Source organism: Apium graveolens, unplaced genomic scaffold (assembly GCF_009905375.1).
Source record: "Apium graveolens cultivar Ventura unplaced genomic scaffold, ASM990537v1 ctg558, whole genome shotgun sequence".
Classification (NCBI taxonomy): Eukaryota; Viridiplantae; Streptophyta; class Magnoliopsida; order Apiales; family Apiaceae; genus Apium; species Apium graveolens.
The window spans coordinates 16,067-34,162 of NW_027419014.1; the positions used below are offsets into that span (position 1 = coordinate 16,067).

The 18,096-nt window shown below is 36.5% G+C and overlaps 1 protein-coding gene across 1 annotated transcript; it reads left to right on the forward strand.

Annotated features, from left to right (window-relative positions):
- The first annotated feature begins 14,578 nt into the window (after positions 1-14,578).
- On the forward strand, positions 14,579-15,043 carry LOC141702724 (uncharacterized). The gene has a single exon (XM_074506351.1). The coding sequence runs from the start codon at positions 14,579-14,581 to the stop codon at positions 15,041-15,043; it is 465 nt and encodes a 154-aa protein (XP_074362452.1).
- Positions 15,044-18,096: the final 3,053 nt, after the last annotated feature.

The window sequence follows — 18,096 nt, forward strand, 5'->3', positions numbered from 1 at the left end:
GTGTCTTATGCGGTCTAGACCATGATTCCTCCTTCCAATGACTGTTATTCTTTTTCAAAGTCTAGGGAGACGAGGTAGAATTAATTCTACCTGTCAGCATTAAATATCTTTGCGTCTCTTAGCATTCTCTTGCCTATATAAGCAACCACTTCACATCAGTCTTTCCATCACATTCTTCTCACACACTTATCCTCCTTCTTCTGTCAAAAACACAATGGTTCGATATAACATGTTTTTGAACAACCAAACCTTCACTATGGAGCTAAGTTGTGCCGAGTGGCAGCAGGAGTGGCATGTAACAGCCATTCCTGAGGAGATCTGGGATTCTGTCCCACAGGAGGTGCTGACTCACCTTCTATTCTTCTATATGGATTACCATCGCCATCTGGAGCGATTGGAGGAGGAAAGGCGGGAAGCTATCCGTCAGCAAGAGCGAATCATACGACTCGCCATCTTGTTCGTCGAAGATAGGAAGAGGAAGATGACTTAATCTTGTCTTCTTCCTGTTCTTCTTCATCCTCAGCTTTGTCAGGCTTCTTACCTAGGACTAAAGCTGTTGATGTTAGGATTAGGAGCTTCGGGAAAATCTTGTATAAGTATTGATGTAATTTCCATTTCATAAATGTATTGTCTTGATATATTAATGAAAATTGTTTTTACTTCAAGATTTTGTCTCTGAGTTATTTTATCTTGTGTTGATAAATCCTGATTGATATATAGATGACCATATAACTTTTGTTTTATATTAAGTTCTGATTCATTTTCAGCACTTATATATCTAATTTATCTTGGTCATTTTCATGTGATGTATTTTTAGAATCTCAATGATGCAGTGAAAAATAATTCAATCAGTGCTGACGGTTTAAATTTTGAATTAAAATTGTTTCTCTTGATAAATGGAACGGTTTTTCCTTGAAACTAGGCAACTGGGTAAGTAATGATTCCTGTTTTCTCGAGCCCAGTAACCGTCTGTTATTACTGCATGTCTGACAGGTGTCCAACGGTAACATTTTTGTTCAGAGTATAAGTACAACAGAGAGAAGATTTCTTTAATCTTTTATTTTCTTTATACTTTATCTATCTCCTTACTTTTACTCTCCTTCTTTTCTTTCTCACGTTGGTTTTTAATACAGACATTATCTCAAACACCTAACAGGCATACTTGAATTTCAATATTTTTTTTCACATGGCACCAAAGGATTTAATCATTGATGGAGCAAAGTTTGTTCCAAACAACTATGCTTGAATTCTTGATCATGCTGAAGCTCCATCTGAATTGCACTTTATGCAAGATCTTCTTGCACATAGTGAAGTTGGGTACGCCTTAACTCAGCCTGAATTATTTTCAAGTCAACAAGTTCTGAGGTTCTGGAGGACTGGAGTTTTTGATGATGGTGGTAACCGTGGAACTCCCAGTATTATCTTCCAAGTGGGTGATTCATCCTTTGTAGTCACTCCTGGTACAGTTCACAGGGCTTTACATCTTCCAGAAGATTGTACTTTCTCAATTCCAGAGGACTCAGCCCTTCGGGAGTTAATGGCTGAATTGGGATATGAAAAGAGTCTGACGAAACTTGGACAGTTGAAACGGGCTAATATCAGAAGAGAATGGAGTTTCTTCTTTGATTGCATCACCAAAGCTTTTGGGAAAAAATGTTCAAATTTTGATGCTATCCCAATTCTGAGTCAGCACATAGGGTATGCTATTATCCATCAAACTCATTTTGATTTTGCAACTGGAATAATTGGTTTTATTGGGGATAGGATGACAGAGGATCGAGATGTTGTTTATTTTGCTAGATTCTGTCAACTTATTTACACTTACTGTACTGATGAACCTCATTTAGTCAGCACTCAAACCCCACCTTTTAAGGTTGCAAAACGATACTTTAATGACCTGGTAAATGCTGATACTAAGAAGAAAGTGGTTAGACCATTACAGATTCCTAAGTCTATAAAACAGATCCTGGTAAATGCTGATCCTGATACTTATAGATCTGTTTACTCTGATGTCCAACCACCTCCAACCACCCAAAATCCATCAACCTCAGTACCTACCTCTCATTCTACTCAACCTACCCTCAGAACTTATCTCAAATCCTATCTCTCCACTTCACAGACTGCTCAACCTTCTTCTTCAGCACCTACTGTGAAGCCTGCATCCTCTAAGCCAAAGAGAACAAAGATTGTTCCTCAAACACCTCAAAAGAGGAGGAGAATTACTTTGAGAGATGAATCAGATTCTGAGGAACAGATTCCTTCTTCAGAACCTGTGGTGAATGAAGCTGAGAAAGCAACTTCTCAGAAGGATTCTGAAATTGGGGGTTCTAGGCTTCTCAAGAGGCTTAGACGTATGATAGTTCCTGAAACTCCCAAGGAATCCAAATCAACAAGGAAGTACAAGAAACAGAGGGCACAAAGGCCAGTTTCAGATGATGAGGAGGAAGCAGCTAAGGAAGGGGATCAGGAATCTCTGATCTCACAAGACAGGGAATTTGCTCCAGTCACTTCTTCTCCATCAACTCCATCTATGGAAGCTGTATCTGACAAGGCTAACTCACCATCTGTGTCTCTTGTTGCTCCAGGCACAAGTGCTGAAATTGATATTCAGAACCTGGTTATGCCTGAAATACTTTTCTTAGAAGCTCCAACAGCGAATAATCCTTCCACAACACCTGTTACTGATGCTGTTCAAACTCCAGAGTTATCAACAACACCTTCTCTGCATCAAGATGCTGATGATCAGATTTTAGGTGAGCATCAGGATATGGCTGTTGATCAGAACTTAGTATCAGATCAGCAATTAGAGGATGTTGAAGCCTCCATTGCTACTCACACTGTTGTCTTATCAGAAGATACTGATTCTTTAAGTTCTGATGCTACAAATGTTGGAGATACTGGTGAAGCTGCTACAACTGTAGATGCTGATGAAGCAGGTCCTTCAGGACATACTCCTCCACTGACTCTTCCTAAGTCTGAACTGGTAAAGGAGTTTGTTATCAGGGATGCACCAGTGCCTTGGAGTGAAACTCCTGCAGGTCAGGAGTGGACTAAGGAATGGAACTCAGTTTCATGTGTTCCAAATGCTTTACATCTTGCTGAGCACTTGACTAAAGCTGATGAAATGTTAAATTCTGATGATTTTAAAACCCAGCTTAGAGTCACTGCATTGAGTACTAAACATCTATAAGGTCTTCATTCCAATACTCATGCAGAGCTACACAAGATTCAGGAGAACTTTATCAAACAGGAACAAGTTTGGAAAATTGATAAGAAAAAGTTCTTTCAACCTACCATTGACAGGATTGCTTATATTGAGAAAACTCAAGAGAAACAACAAGCTCAGATTGATCAAATTCTGACAAATCAAGCTTCTCAGCAATCGCAACTTACTGAAATCCAGACCTCAGTGGAACTACTTATCTCTCTTTTATTACCTGCTGATGCCAAAAAGGGGGAGAATGTAATTAAGTCCAAATGCAAAACAAACAAGACACTGCAAGGAAAGGATGATGGAAAAGATGACCAAGGAAACTCTGGAATGGGTAGTGGTCATAGTCAAGGTAAAAGGTTTACATCAAGACAAGCTAGTCACAGAACAAGTTCTGATACTGGGAAAAGAATAAGTTCTGCTGCTGGTAAAAGGATAAGTTCTGATGAACTTCTAGATCTTGATGAGGAAATGTCAAGACAGTTATTTCTTCAAGAAAATCCAGGGATGGACTTGGAAAGTTTAAAGGAAGAAGAAGCCAGACTTAAATCAGAGAAAGTCACATCTAAATCTGAAGCTTCTGGTAAAAAGTTACTTCCAAAACTTAAAGGCATTGTGATCAAAGAAAGGACACATACTGAAACAACATTGGCTAGATCACAACCACAGATAGATCCAAGATCCAAGGGTAAAGAAAAGGTTGGTGAACCTATCAAGGCTTATGTACCTCCTGAGGAAGAAGAAATTACTGATGGAAAAGATGATCTTGCTCTGACTTCAAGAAAAGTTCTTAAAACAACCTCTGACATGGCTCAAGTTGTTCAGAGTCAAGAAATTGTAAGTTCTGATATTCAGAAGAAGCAAGTAACCTCTGACAGAGCTCAAGTTAACTTGATATCAGAAAATAGATCAAAGACACTCCTACCAGGATTCACTAAAGCAAAACAGACTCAATCTTTGAAGACTACTGCAAGTGGTTTTGAAGCAAGAGTAGTTACTGGAAAGGAAGCTAGAGATAAAACTGGATTGGGAAGTGCTGATGAAAGAAGAGTATACAACACTACCAATGATCCAACTTTCTTGAGTGAACCAGGTATTGGAGCAACTCCTGAGAGATTGAATCAACTGGAATCTGTACAGATGGTTTACCATACCTACTTGAAAGAATACATCATGTTATATTTCATGACAGATGGTAGGGTTTATCATATAAGACAAAATGCCATTCCTTTGAAGTATTTTGAAGAATTGGAGCATGTACTTTTCTTACTTCAAGTGGATGACAGAATAACAGAGACTGTTGCAAACTACTTAAAAGAACAGATTCAGAGACAGAAAAGGCTTTATTCTGTTAAGTCTGACAGCATATATGTTCCAAAGTACAGAGATCACAATGGTGATATTGTTGATATGAAGCCTAATACTGCACAGATCAGAACGTATCTTGGTATTAAGGGACTTGAATTCAATCTTGAGTCTGACAAAGCTTATGTCATAAGACTAGATCAGGAGTTGAGAAAAGCAAAGATTAATGATCTCAGAGCTGCAATCTTTCAAACTGGTGAAGATACTGCAGAGCTTAAAGGTGTTAAAAGGAGAATGATTGATGAACTAAGATATGCTGAGAAATTTTTGTTGAAGAACTATCTCAAAACAACTCCTGACATCAGAGAGATCAGAAAATGAAAAAGCCAAGTCGAAGATCTACAACTGCTTAAATTCTGATATTTATACAGATTGAAGTTATTATCAGAAGTTGAAATTGGTAAAAACTTTAAGGACTGTAAGTTGTAGTTATCTAGTCTATTTCTCATGCATTTGTACTTAATGTTTTTGACATCATCAAATATCTGTTAAACTTGTATATTTTGTTAATTTACAAGTTGGGGGAGATTGTTAGATATATTTGATAATGTCATGGCTAATATGTTTTATGTTTAGCTTTCAGATCTTACGTGAACAGGATAAATCAGTACTTAACTATTGATCAGTACTTATACTGAAAGTCAGGACTTAAGGATATCAGTGCTTATATTATCAGGAGATAATCATCAGAAGATAGATATCAGAACTTAAGTGTTGAAGGACAATCAGATAAGGACAGTAGCTGATTAAAGGAAAGAAGAACGAGATAAACATAAGAAGAGATATGCATGAAGAAGGAATTCCGTGAAGAATGGAATACTTGGAAGAAAAGATATCTGATTGATATATTTTAGGAAGCAGAATTATATTCCATATCAATTAGCGATTATCTTGTAACTGTGTAGTATATAAACACAGACATAGGGTTTACACTATAAGTGTTATCATTATTAGAAAAGATTATTCATTGTAACCCTAGCAGCTCTCGTGATATTTGTTCATCACTGAGAGGTAACAGTTCCATACTGTAACAGAGTTTATTATTTCAATAAAGTTTGTTTTCTGTTACTTAAGTTCTTAAAGTTCGATTTAAGTGTACTATACACTGTATTCACCCCCTCTACAGTGTGTGTGTGACCTAACAATCCTTCTTGAAACCTTTGAACTAGTTTTTCTTCAGTGTCAACCTATTCTGGAATAAACCTAGCCAACTCAGTAAATTTGGCTTCATATTCTGCCACGGACATATTTCCCTGCTTCAGTTCTAGAAACTTAATTTGCATATGATTCTTCACATAGCGAGGAAAATGCTTTTCTAAAAACAACTCTTTAAACCTATCCCATGCAATAATTTCTTTACCCTCTAAGGCCTTTTTAGATTCCCACCAATAATTCGCCTCTCCTTTCAACAAGTAACTAGCAAAATCAGTCTTCTGGTCCTCACCTACCTTCACTAGTGCGAACGTTTTCTCTACTTCTTTTAACCAGGTGGTAGCTTTAATAGGATCAGTAGTCCCTTCAAACTCTGGAGGTTTAACTGACTGAAACTGCTTAAAAGTAACAACAGGTAATACTGGTGGTAATTAAAGCTCAGGACGAGGTGGCTGTTGTAACATTTGTTGCTGCATCTGCTGTTGCTGCATCTGCTGCTGCATCATTACCATCTATTGTTGCATCATATGGAACATTTGGTTCATGGTCTCATTAGTCTGATTTTCAGAATTGCTGTTAGAGGTCTCAGCCCTAGTCTTTCTTTTTGGTGCCATCTTCTTCTGATAATAAAACAGGTGATATTTATTTAATAGTTTAATAAACAATCGACAATATGTATGGAAAATAATTTATCCTGTATTCATAACATGGTTTATTTAAAGAAAACAGTTGCTGAGTGTACAGACTGGAAATGTAAACAGTTAAATAAACTAATTGTTTTTTTTTCAACAGGAATTATAATATGAAAAACTGTAAAGTGAAAGTAAATGCTATAAAACTGTAAAGACTGAAATTTAAATAAAAGAATTTGAAAAAGTTCATCTTATATATATGTGACACCAGCTTCAGGTGTAAATGCTTGATACAAAAAGTCTCGGGCTACTGGTCATCACTACGGCTACAAGTCACACTATCGCTACAAGTTAAACTATTACTACAAGTTAAACTACTGATACACACATACACACTACTCACTAGGTTATACTATGCTGCCTCTATATACACATGCACTCTGGAATCACCGTCTCAAACCCTCTCAGAACCCAGGCGGAATACGCCTAAGCTCCTCTCTAAGTGCCTGGACCAAAGTCTGTGCCAAGCGAAAAACCCTGTAGAACTCTGCAAAAGAAGGAGGTCCATCATGAGTCAAATCATCCAGCTCCCAAGTAGCACTCATCAATACTGACTGTAATCGCTGTCTCATATAATAATCCGGCTGTAGGGCCGCTAACGGTCCTCTGTCCCACTGATCAAACAGATGCATAATCTCCCGACACTGTGCCCGCCAATACTCCACATCATCCCTCATAACTCTATACTCATGGTATGGTACCATATGCGGCTGAGCAACCTGACCTACTGACTCCTGAGAAGGAACCCTCGGAATACCTGCACCCTTCTGGGGTAAACCTAACTGTAGATCCACATCATGCTCTCCCATCCCCTCTACTGGAATCATCTGAACTATGTCCGGCTCTGGGGCATGCACTGGTATAGGAGGTAACAATGGTGGTGGTGGTAACTCCTGCTCAATACCTAGTATAAACTGGTGCTCAATAGGTAAAGGAACCATCGGCTCGAAGAACTCAAATGGATCAAACATCTCTATGGGGTCATGCACTATCCCCTGTACTGGTGGTACCGGCTCCTGTGGCAATGGTGGTGGAGGTGGTAGAGGAGGAAACATATGCTCAGATACTGGAGGTATGGCTGGTGCTACTGGCCCAGTGACTGTCCTCTCGGAAGATGTAGAATAACCAGAAGATGCCATCTGATAATATACCAAAGAAAAGAAAAGGTCATTAACAATCCTAAGATTATTTCCCTATTTTAATCTGACCTAAATCCTAACACTATTCATCCTAATTTGACTATCCCTATCTTATGTGATCTCCTTATCCTATCTTAATCCTAATATTCTTGTTTTCAGGGACCAAACCTACAGCTCTGATGCCAAACCTGTAACGCCCTCCAGACCCGGGGTATAAGTCTGGGGGTTACTAGCTAATCACCAAACCTGTACAATTTGATTAACAATTAATAAAGAAATGAAATTAAACCCCTTTAACACTAACCAGGATCTTTTTAGGTTGAAGTATGAAAACAAGAACCACTAACTACTTTTATTACAAACCAACATTCAAAGTCTCACAAACTCTCTTTATTACAAACCATTGTCTAATTCATTTTAAGCTAAGTTCAACTTTTATTCAAACACACACACCTACTATCTATCAACACTCCACCTGCTCGGGCAACTCAAAGCTTTCTTCCTGGATTGGGATCAACACCTTGGGTATAAGAGGATCCCGAGGCTTGACTCGCTTCTTTACCACTCGAGTCCTGATTAGTTTCATATTCCTTCTTAACTGAAAACAATAAGGTGAATAACAACAAAAGGGGTGAGCCAAAAGTTGCTCAACAAGTCCACAAACATGTAAACAGTGTTAAAGCATTTTAAATGAATCCGCCATCCCATGTATATCTTCCAAGATATAACCTCACGAGAATAGAAAGAAGGTCATTACTGGCGAGTACAAATAAACTAAACTGGACACAAGTTCGCATCTATATTCTGCTGATCAGTCAGAATATAATGCAGATCCATATCTCAGTATATAGATCCAGTCGGGTACCCAGGCACTACGGCCCACGTCGAGGCACCAGTCATCCCGGTCCTCAGGATTAAGACACACTCAATCCCAAAATATCCTTATCCAGTCCATCGCTTAGCAACCGGGACAATCGGTATGCTTTGATATATTCCAAACACTAGAATATATCAATTTCCATGTGTTACCAACAGAATATGAATCAAGAATCCAAAGAAACGGAGAAATCAAGAATTGAAATGAAATATGAACAAAGGAATAGGGATTGTATATTAGTGATCAAGAACAATAATCAAGAGAATGTAAATGTGATAAATATTTGAATCAATATCACTATTCCGAAAGTAGAATAGAGGAAAAACTTGCCTTCTGCGCGACTTACTGCAATTGAATCACTTATGTCTATCACCTTGGACTATTACCGACTCAACTGGCCTGGCTGGCTTAGCTTCTGTTGGCAAAACAGACTGGTTAAGTCACGTCGTACTTCATTTGCATCTTGAATCGACTTCAAACTGATCCTAACATCTACCCATGCGCTTATGACTGACTCATGTATTACATATAAGCAAGTAAGACTCGATTAACCACGTAATACACATAAGCACATAAGCACATAATCATTTTTATGGTTAAAATAATTTTTAAAACCAAAATTGACTCGCTGATCGCTCAACTGATCGTTATCTGACTCGTTTCCCATTTTTCCGGAATTTTTCGGACTCATCTCGGCACGTAACTTGACTGATAATCAAATAAGTCACAAAATCAACTAACTTCTAAAAAAAAATTAAGCTTTGATATTATTTTTAATGAAAAGGATTCATTTTTCTGAGTTAACAGGCTTTCGTTTCATGTAAAACGGACTAACGGTTGAATTATTATTAATTAAATACTGATAATTCCATTTATTAATCATTATAAATAATTATTACTAATTTTTAAAACCCAAAAAAAATTTAAATCATTATTCAAGAAAATCATAATTAAAAATAATTTTTCTATAAATTTTGAAATTAAAATGAATTTATTATGATTTATTGAAAATTATTTGATTAATTATCAAAATAATTAATCACTTTTAAGTAATTAATAAGTAATAAATAAATAATAAATAATTAAGAAAATAATTCAATCTGATTTTTAGAAAATAATTCAGAATTATTTATAATATAAATGAATTAATTAATTAATTAATCAATTTACAAAATAAATAAAACTGATTTTTAAAATTAATAAAAATAAAAAGTAAAAATAATTTCCAGAAACATATGTCAGAAAACAGACATCTGACAAGGTGGATCAAAACCGGGTTCTGGAAACGGGTCAACCGGGTTGGATTCCGGGTCTGTGAAGAACACCACCGGAATCTGGGTTTAAACCCAGAATCCGGCGACTTCACCGGACTCCGGCGAGTCCAATTCCTGGCCAAACGGACACCGTTTGGTTCCGTTTTTGATCCCAAAACATCCCAAACTACTTCCCCAATCTGTTTCAGGCCAAAATCGACCAGAAACATCCCTGGATATCATTCTCCGATCAAAATCATCAAGAACTCCGGCCAAAAATCCAAATCACTCATTTGTACATAACATCAAATGTTATATAGTGCAAAATGAAGCTAAGAACATATACAATCAAAGCCCTAACATTACAAGAACCAAATATTCACAGAAATCATCGAGTTGTGTTTTGAAAATTCGACCTAAACCCTAGAAATCGTGAATCATTATCCAAGCATCGTTTGTTCAATTAAACACCATGAATCGACTGTAAATCATCTAACAAAGCTATATCAATCATCAAAACATCACAATAACCCCAGAATCAAAAAGCCCTAATTTGAACATAAACCCTAGAAATCAAAAATCAAAAACGATGCAATAAAACGTGAAATTGATGCAAGAAACAGAAAGAACGGATCAAAACCTTCGATTTGAGTACTTCAATCACACGATTTGATGCTGTAATCAGTGAGAAATCACGACTTGATTCTTCGACCCGAACCTGTTCTTCCCGACCCGATTTCAGAGAATTTTTGGTAATTTTGCAGATTTTAATGATTAATTATAATTAAATAAATAAAAATTAGGCTATTTATAGTAGTAAAAATAATACTCCTAATTAAAATTAAGGGGCTAATTATACATTAAATAAAAATATTGGGCCCTAATTTTTATAATTTTTGAGTATTAAAATTTAATTTATAAATATTTTATATATGCAATATATATGCCAAAAATTCCCAAAAATTGTGAATAATGCAAAAATGCAAAGAAATAATATAAATGAAAGTCCTATAATTTTATAAAAATAAAAATGTGATTTTTGTGGGGTTTTTGACACCCAATGGGGCCCGGAAAAATCATTTTTCGCAAAACGAGAAAATTTATAAATTATCTAGATGTTCAGAACAAGGCGATTGTAAAAGCCATTTGATGAAAAATAAGGCCCATTATTTTATTTAAAATACTGGCTTTAAAATCATCGTTTGGGTCATAAAACGTTTGAAATAAAACCTATAAATGCATAATAAAATATCTGAAAAATACCTTAAAATACAGAAATGACATGGAATACACGTATCACGTAACAATTAGGGTTTATCAGATAATCACACATAAATGACACATTAATTCACATATTTTATTATAATCATGATATAATATAAACGTAAAGTTCCCAGTCGTTACATCCTTTGTCATTTGAGTTGTAACTTTGAAACCATTCACTGAAGCAGAATTGTCATACACATGTTGATTAACATGAAAAAGCATGTTATGTGCAAACATGTTATTCCAGTAAGGCATGCTAAATGACATTTGAGGCATACTAAATGCAGCATAATAAGGATTAGGTGCATATGGCATATTAGCATACTGTGTATTCAAATTGTTTGTAGGCATAACATTTACAGGCATTGTAGGCATGCTGGGAAATGAAGATGGTGCAGACATGGGAGAAGGCATAGCAAGTTTGTAATTAACAGACAAATGATTAATACTACCACACTTAACACAGATCTTTCTTGGTGCATATTTATCAGGTGTGTAGTTGTCATGTTTGTTAATCCCTACTTTCCCATTTCTATTATTTTTCCTTTTTGACTCTGCTTTCACTTCGATTTTCTCTAACATGTCATTCAATTGCTTGATAGACAGATGACCTACATTGAATTTTTTGTTCTTTTTAACTTAATTTGTTTCTCCTGGAACAAAGTTCTTATAGACTGATCCATATTTTTCATTTGACTTGGCTAACTTAGCTTTGCTAACTGGTTTACTTGCACTCAACGGATGTGGCTCATTGTCTTTCAACAGATAATCTTTTTGATTATTCGACGGATAATTTTTATGATCCGTCGAATCCACATCCGTTGAAAGTCCTTCAACCAGATTGGAATCAACCTTCTCCTTGTTCTTTTTCCAGACTACATCACATAAAGATTCTATACATTGAACTTAAGTAATATGAGCATGGATATCTCTAGATGATTTCCATGCCTTAAATACTTCTTGTTCTCGTTCAAGTTGCTTTCTTAAAATCTCCTCTTTCTTTAAGGATTCAGTTAGTTCATCCTTAGCAATCTTGCATTATATTTTCAATTTGAAAAATCAACAAATTGAGTCTCTAACACATTATTTCTTTCACTTAAAAACACATTGTTCTCTTTAATTTTATTGTTTTCTTTAGTGAGAGACTTGAGTGTAACACGCAGGTGATATAACTCAGTAGACATGTCATTTATGGTATCATTACACTCAGCTTTAGATAAATGAGCTAGGTTGGTAGTGATTACCTGATTGCTTGATGAACTTGTCTATGTTTCATCTAATTTGGCCATAAGTGCTAAATTGACATAGCTTGTATCTTCATCCTCTTCCAATCCATCTGTAGCCCAGTATTTTCTTGTGTAATGAAAGCCCTTTCCTTTTGCTTGAGAAACTCAAAGTATTTCTGCTTATAATCAACAGCCTCAAACTTCTTTTTACTAGAATCAGGCTCTCTACACTCACTAGAAAAATGACCTTCCAAGCCACACTTGAAACATTTGAATTTAGACTTATCAACCATATTTCTGTTTGACTTGGTTGCTCCAAAATTCTTCTTGAATTTGAGCTTGTAAAATCTCTTGGATAGAAAAGCAAGATGCTCATCTATGTTATCCATGTCATCTTGACTAAGCTGGTCTTTATGTTCAGCTACTAGTCCCTTTCCTTTGCCTTCACAAACGCTTAAGTTTGGTGTAGATTCAACAGCTTCATCCTTTATCTCCTTCTCCTTTTCTTGCTTAGCAACTAATGCAATGGACCTTACCTTCTTTCTTCCTTTCTACATCTTCTCATCTTGGTCTATTTCAAGCTCATAGGTTTTTAGGATACCATACAATCTATCTAAGGTGAACTCCTTGTAATCTTGAGAATTTCTCAATGAGACGGTCATAGGCTTCCATTCCTTTGGCAGAGATCTAAGAAATTTGAGGTTTGAGTCTTTTGTTTGATAGACCCTTCCATGCAGTTTTAGAGCATTCAGTAGTTTTTAGAATCTAATGAAAATGTCAATGAGTGACTCACCTTCTTCACTATATAAATGCTCATATTATTGAATCAAGAGTTGCATCTTGTTCTTCCTTACTTGCTCAGTTCCATCACATATAACTTGAATTGTATCCCAGGAATCCTTAGCAGTCTTGCAGTTTATGATGTTGTCAAACATGTCACTGTCAACACCATTAAACAGAATGTTCATGGCCTTTTTATCCTTTTGAACTTGTTCTTTATCTGGATCTGACCATTATGCTTGTGGCTTTGGGACTAGTGCTTCATTTCTTGTAGTATCTCTCATAGGGACATGTGGACCTTTCTCAATGCAGTCCACATATGCTTCATCTTGGGATAGGAGATGCAAGTGCATCTTCACCTTCCAATGGTGATAGTTGTCCAGAAATGGAATCTTTACTCCAAAATATTTTATATTCATATTGTTGATTGTGGTGATCTTTACACTCTTTGTACTTCAAGGGCTTGCTCTTCTACCAATTGTTATTCCCAAACAATGCAACAAGAATTACGGAAGGGGGGGTTGAATGTAATTCTGGTTTCTTTTTTTGATTTTAAAACTGTTCTTACTTAATAATATAACTGTGCAGATTTTTCTATGTTGCAGAATGATAATAAAAATCAAACAAAAAAAATAAAACACAAGGCTTTAAAACTTTCTGGTGGATTTAAAATTGTCCACCAGAGATATATATATTAAGATGAGAACTCTGTGATGATTGAATAGCACACAGCTGCTCACAAGTGAATCTTACAGAATTACAAAGAGATGCTTAACAGATACAGCCTTTTCTATCTCTCTGAAAATAATGCTTACTTCCTTGGTTATTTGTTCTACTTGCTACACTTGGTTTATATACTACCAAGTTACATGATAAAAAGACAAATAAGTAAAACAAAATTTATTTCTAGTCTAATTTCATGCTGCTTCATTACACTATCCAGCATCTTTGAATATCTTCATAATTGCATGGAAATGGTAATGCTTCTTTGTTCTCTAAATCCTGCAATTAAGCTGCAACATTCCATTTGCAAACACCCGACGCATGTAACTGTGTTGTCAATGTCAACTGCTCTTTTGAATATGATCACCTGTCAGGACTATGTTGGTCATCCGTCAGATTCCTTGTATATCATCTATCGGGAGCCTTTGTTGATCATCTGTCGGGAGCCTTTCTGCCACTTGACTCTATTTCATTTATACAGAATTACAAGACATCTTATATTTACAATTAGCCACCCTATTCTACATATCAATCTAGTAGTCTATATGACTTAAAGAATCATACAACATCTACTCAACTAATATATTATTGTTTGCAGACATGTGCTATAAGACTTATTATTAGATAACCTACACTCTCGATGGATGTTCAATGGTCATCCGTCGGGACTATAAAATTCATCCATCAGGACTATTGTAGAACATCTGTCGAGAGCTACAAAAATACTAAGTTAAATCTACTAAGGTATTGTGTTCAACTTATCATCAAGTTCACAACATATTCCTAACACTTAATAATATTACTTCTCAACAGGATAAGAAGGGAGGCACTCTGTATCCTAACAACCTAATCAATGGCTTTAATGATTGTCTGCATGACACAGGCCTATGTGATATGGACATTTTGGGTCACCAGTATGCTTGGGAAAGGGGAAGGAACACAGATCATTGGATTGAAATAAGGTTAGACAGAGTTCTAGCCAATGCACAATGGTTAGAGCTATTTCCAACAGCGAAAGTCTATAACCTTAAGAGGTCACCATCTGATTATAGTCCCTTGTTATTAGTTCCAGAATCACAGCATAAAGGGGTAAAAAACAAATTTCATTTCGAGAATTCGTGGCTCCTGGAACCTGCATGTTTTCAAATTGTTAAGGACTGTTGGGAAGACCAAGTTACTCATAATGTTATGCATAAGCTGAGTAATTATGCTAAAAGTCTACAGGTATGGGGTCTTGAAATTACAGGGTGTTTTCAGAAGCGCATCAAGGATTGCAAAGGCAAGCTTAAAGTGTTGAGAAATAAGAGAGATACTCAATCTTTAGAAGAGTATGAGGCTACAAAAAGCAGTTATTCTTAGTGCTAGATCAAAAAGAGGTTTTTTGGAGACAGAGATCGAAACAATTGTGGTTACAAGCAAGGGAGAAAAATACCAAGCACTTTCATACATCTTGTAACAGGAGAGGGTGAGCAAATCATATCCAGAGGCTAAAAAACGATAATGGAGAATGGATTAGCTGGGATGGAGGGTTACAAGAATTAATTAAAGATTACTATCAACAACTATTTACGGAAGGTCTGAATCAAGGAGATTAAGTGGTAAATTTTGTATCGACCAACATCACAACAGTGCATAATACTATTCTTTTAGAACCAGTGACTGATGATGAAGTCAAGCAAGCTATTTTTAGCATACACCCGAACAAAGCACCGGGGCCTGATGGCATGACCCTGGCCTTTTTTCAAAAACACTGGTCAGTGATGAGAAATGAAGTGATTCAATTAGTGCGTGATTTCTTTTCAACTGGTGAAATAATAGAGAAAATGAACGCAACTGACATTGTTCTTATTCCTAAAAAGAAGAACACAACCTTGCTGACAGAGTTGAGGCCTATTGCATTGTATAACGTGGTGATGAAAATAATCACAAAGGTTCTTGCCAATCGATTGAAGAAAGTGTTGGAGGTGGTAATCTCAGATTCCCAAAGTGCATTCTTGCCGGGCCGTCTTATCTGTGATAATATAATGGTCTTCTTTGAGATCATGAATTATTTGAAACGTAAAAAGCTTGGAAAAAATGATTTTATGTCTTTAAATTTGGATATATCCAAAGCTTATGACCGTATTTAGTGCAAATTCTTACAAAAAATCATGCTGAAAATGGGATTTAGTAGTTGGTGGACATATTTGATTATGCAATGCGTATCTTCAGTAGAATATACTATCAATCATGGTATTTACGAGATAGGTCATATTAAGCCTAGTCGGGGGTTGAGACAAGAAGATCCATTGTCTCCTTATCTCTTATTATTCGTGCTAAAGGGCTATCATCATTGATTAGGTAGTATAAAATGAAGAATTGGTTACAAGGAGTAAAAATCTGCAGGAGAGCACCTACGATTAGCCATATGTTATTCGCAAACGATAGCTACTTATTTTGCAAGGCTGAGGTTTACCAGGATTTTAAAGTTATGGAGTTACTAGCTAGTTATGAGAATGCCTCGAGTCAGAGAATCAACAAGAATAAATCCTCTGTTTTCTTCAGTGCCAACGTCATTGACTATAACAGGGACTTGATTTTGCAGGAGTTACAAGTTTAACAAGCAGATGAGTTCACCAAGTACTTGGGTCTGCCATATATTTTGGGAAGAAATAAATATGTGGTTCTGGGGTACCAAAAGGAGAAAGTGAAAGCTAACATTAAGAGTTGGAACGAGAAAAATATCTTCAAACCTTCAAAAGAGCTGCTAATCAAAACGGTGGCACAATCACTGCCAACTTTTGTAATGGTTGTTTTCTTGCTTCTTCTTGAGTTGATCAGAGAAGTAGAACGGAAATTGTCGAAGTTTTTTTGGAGATCCTCTAACAAGAACAAATCTTGTATAGGATGGATATCTTGGGATAATATGTCCAAACACAAACATGTAGGAGGCTTGGGCTTTAAAAATTTACAAGACTTTAATATGGTTATGCTGGGCAAACAATGTTGGAGATTGATCACAAACCTGAATAGTCTGGTTGCTCGTGTGTACAAATCCAAATACTATGCACATGAAGATTTTATGAATGCAAAGTTGGGGGTAGTTCAAGTTTTATTTGAAGAAGCATCCTCGAGGAAAAATATTTAATTTCTGCTGGTTCTTGTTGGCGAATAGGAACAGGGAAGGATATCAATATTATGAATCAGTCATGGCTCAGGGACTTGGATAATCCCTGCATTACTACTGAATCTCTGTCAATTGAGAACGAAAATGTGAATTCGCTATTGCAAACAGACACTAAAGAATGGGACCTGGAGGTTATAAGGGATATCTTTAATGACAGAGATCAATATTACATCATCAACACTAGAATTGAGCAAGATTTAGAAAAGGACACTCTCTACTGGAAGCTAGAGCAGTTGGGCAACTATTCAGTTAGAAGTGCATACAAGCTTCTACAGTCTCAAAAAGGAGAATGGAATAATAATGCCAATACTAAATTCTGGAAAACTATTTGGAGTATCAAAACCCCTCCAAAGGTGCTCAATTTAATCTGGAGAGCTGCAATAGCTTGCCTTCCGACTAAATCTCAACTTAGACTGAAACATGTTCAAATTGATAGTTCTTGCCCAGTTTGTGATAATGGGGTGGAATCAATTTACCAAGCTTTAGTCTAGTGTAAAGTGGCAGCTGGTTGTTGGAACATTTTCAGTCCAAACAATGACAAACAAACGAGCATGGGCTTTGCTCATTGGATGGAGAGTTATGTGGCTGGTCAGTCGATTACAAAGAAATCTAAGATTATCACATTGTGTTGGTCGATATGGCGTGCCAGGAATGATCTTGTATGTAATAGAAAGAGATGGACACCAGTGAGAATCGTTGTTAAAGTTTGGGAGTTTCTATCACAGTGGAAAGAGGCTCAGAATAGGAATTTCAAGGTACCAATCCAGCCTATGCTAACAGGGGATGGTGCTATGTACTGGGCAAGACCTCGACAAGATGTTGTGAAGATCACAATGGATGCAACATTTTTTACTGAACAGGGTGCTAATGGAATTGGTATTATTGCCCGAGATCATGCAGGTGGTATGCTGGGGGCTAGAACGCGATGTTTTGCAGAAGTGATGAACCCTTCTATGGTGGAGGCTATTGCTGTCAAGGAGTCGTTGGGTTGGATTAAGGAGACGACGTGGAACTCCATCATCATTGAATCAGACTGTCTTCTGGTAGTGTAGATGATTCGAAGCTTGACACCTATGCGATCAAGGTTTTGAAAAATAATCGAAGACTGCAGGAGTATGATTAGTGAGTTAAATAGCTTAGAGTTATATTTTATAAAGCGATCTGCGAATATGCCGGCACATGAACTTGCTCAAGTGTCCCATATGTATCCTGATCGTGATTTTGACCGGAGATCTGTTCCGGTTAA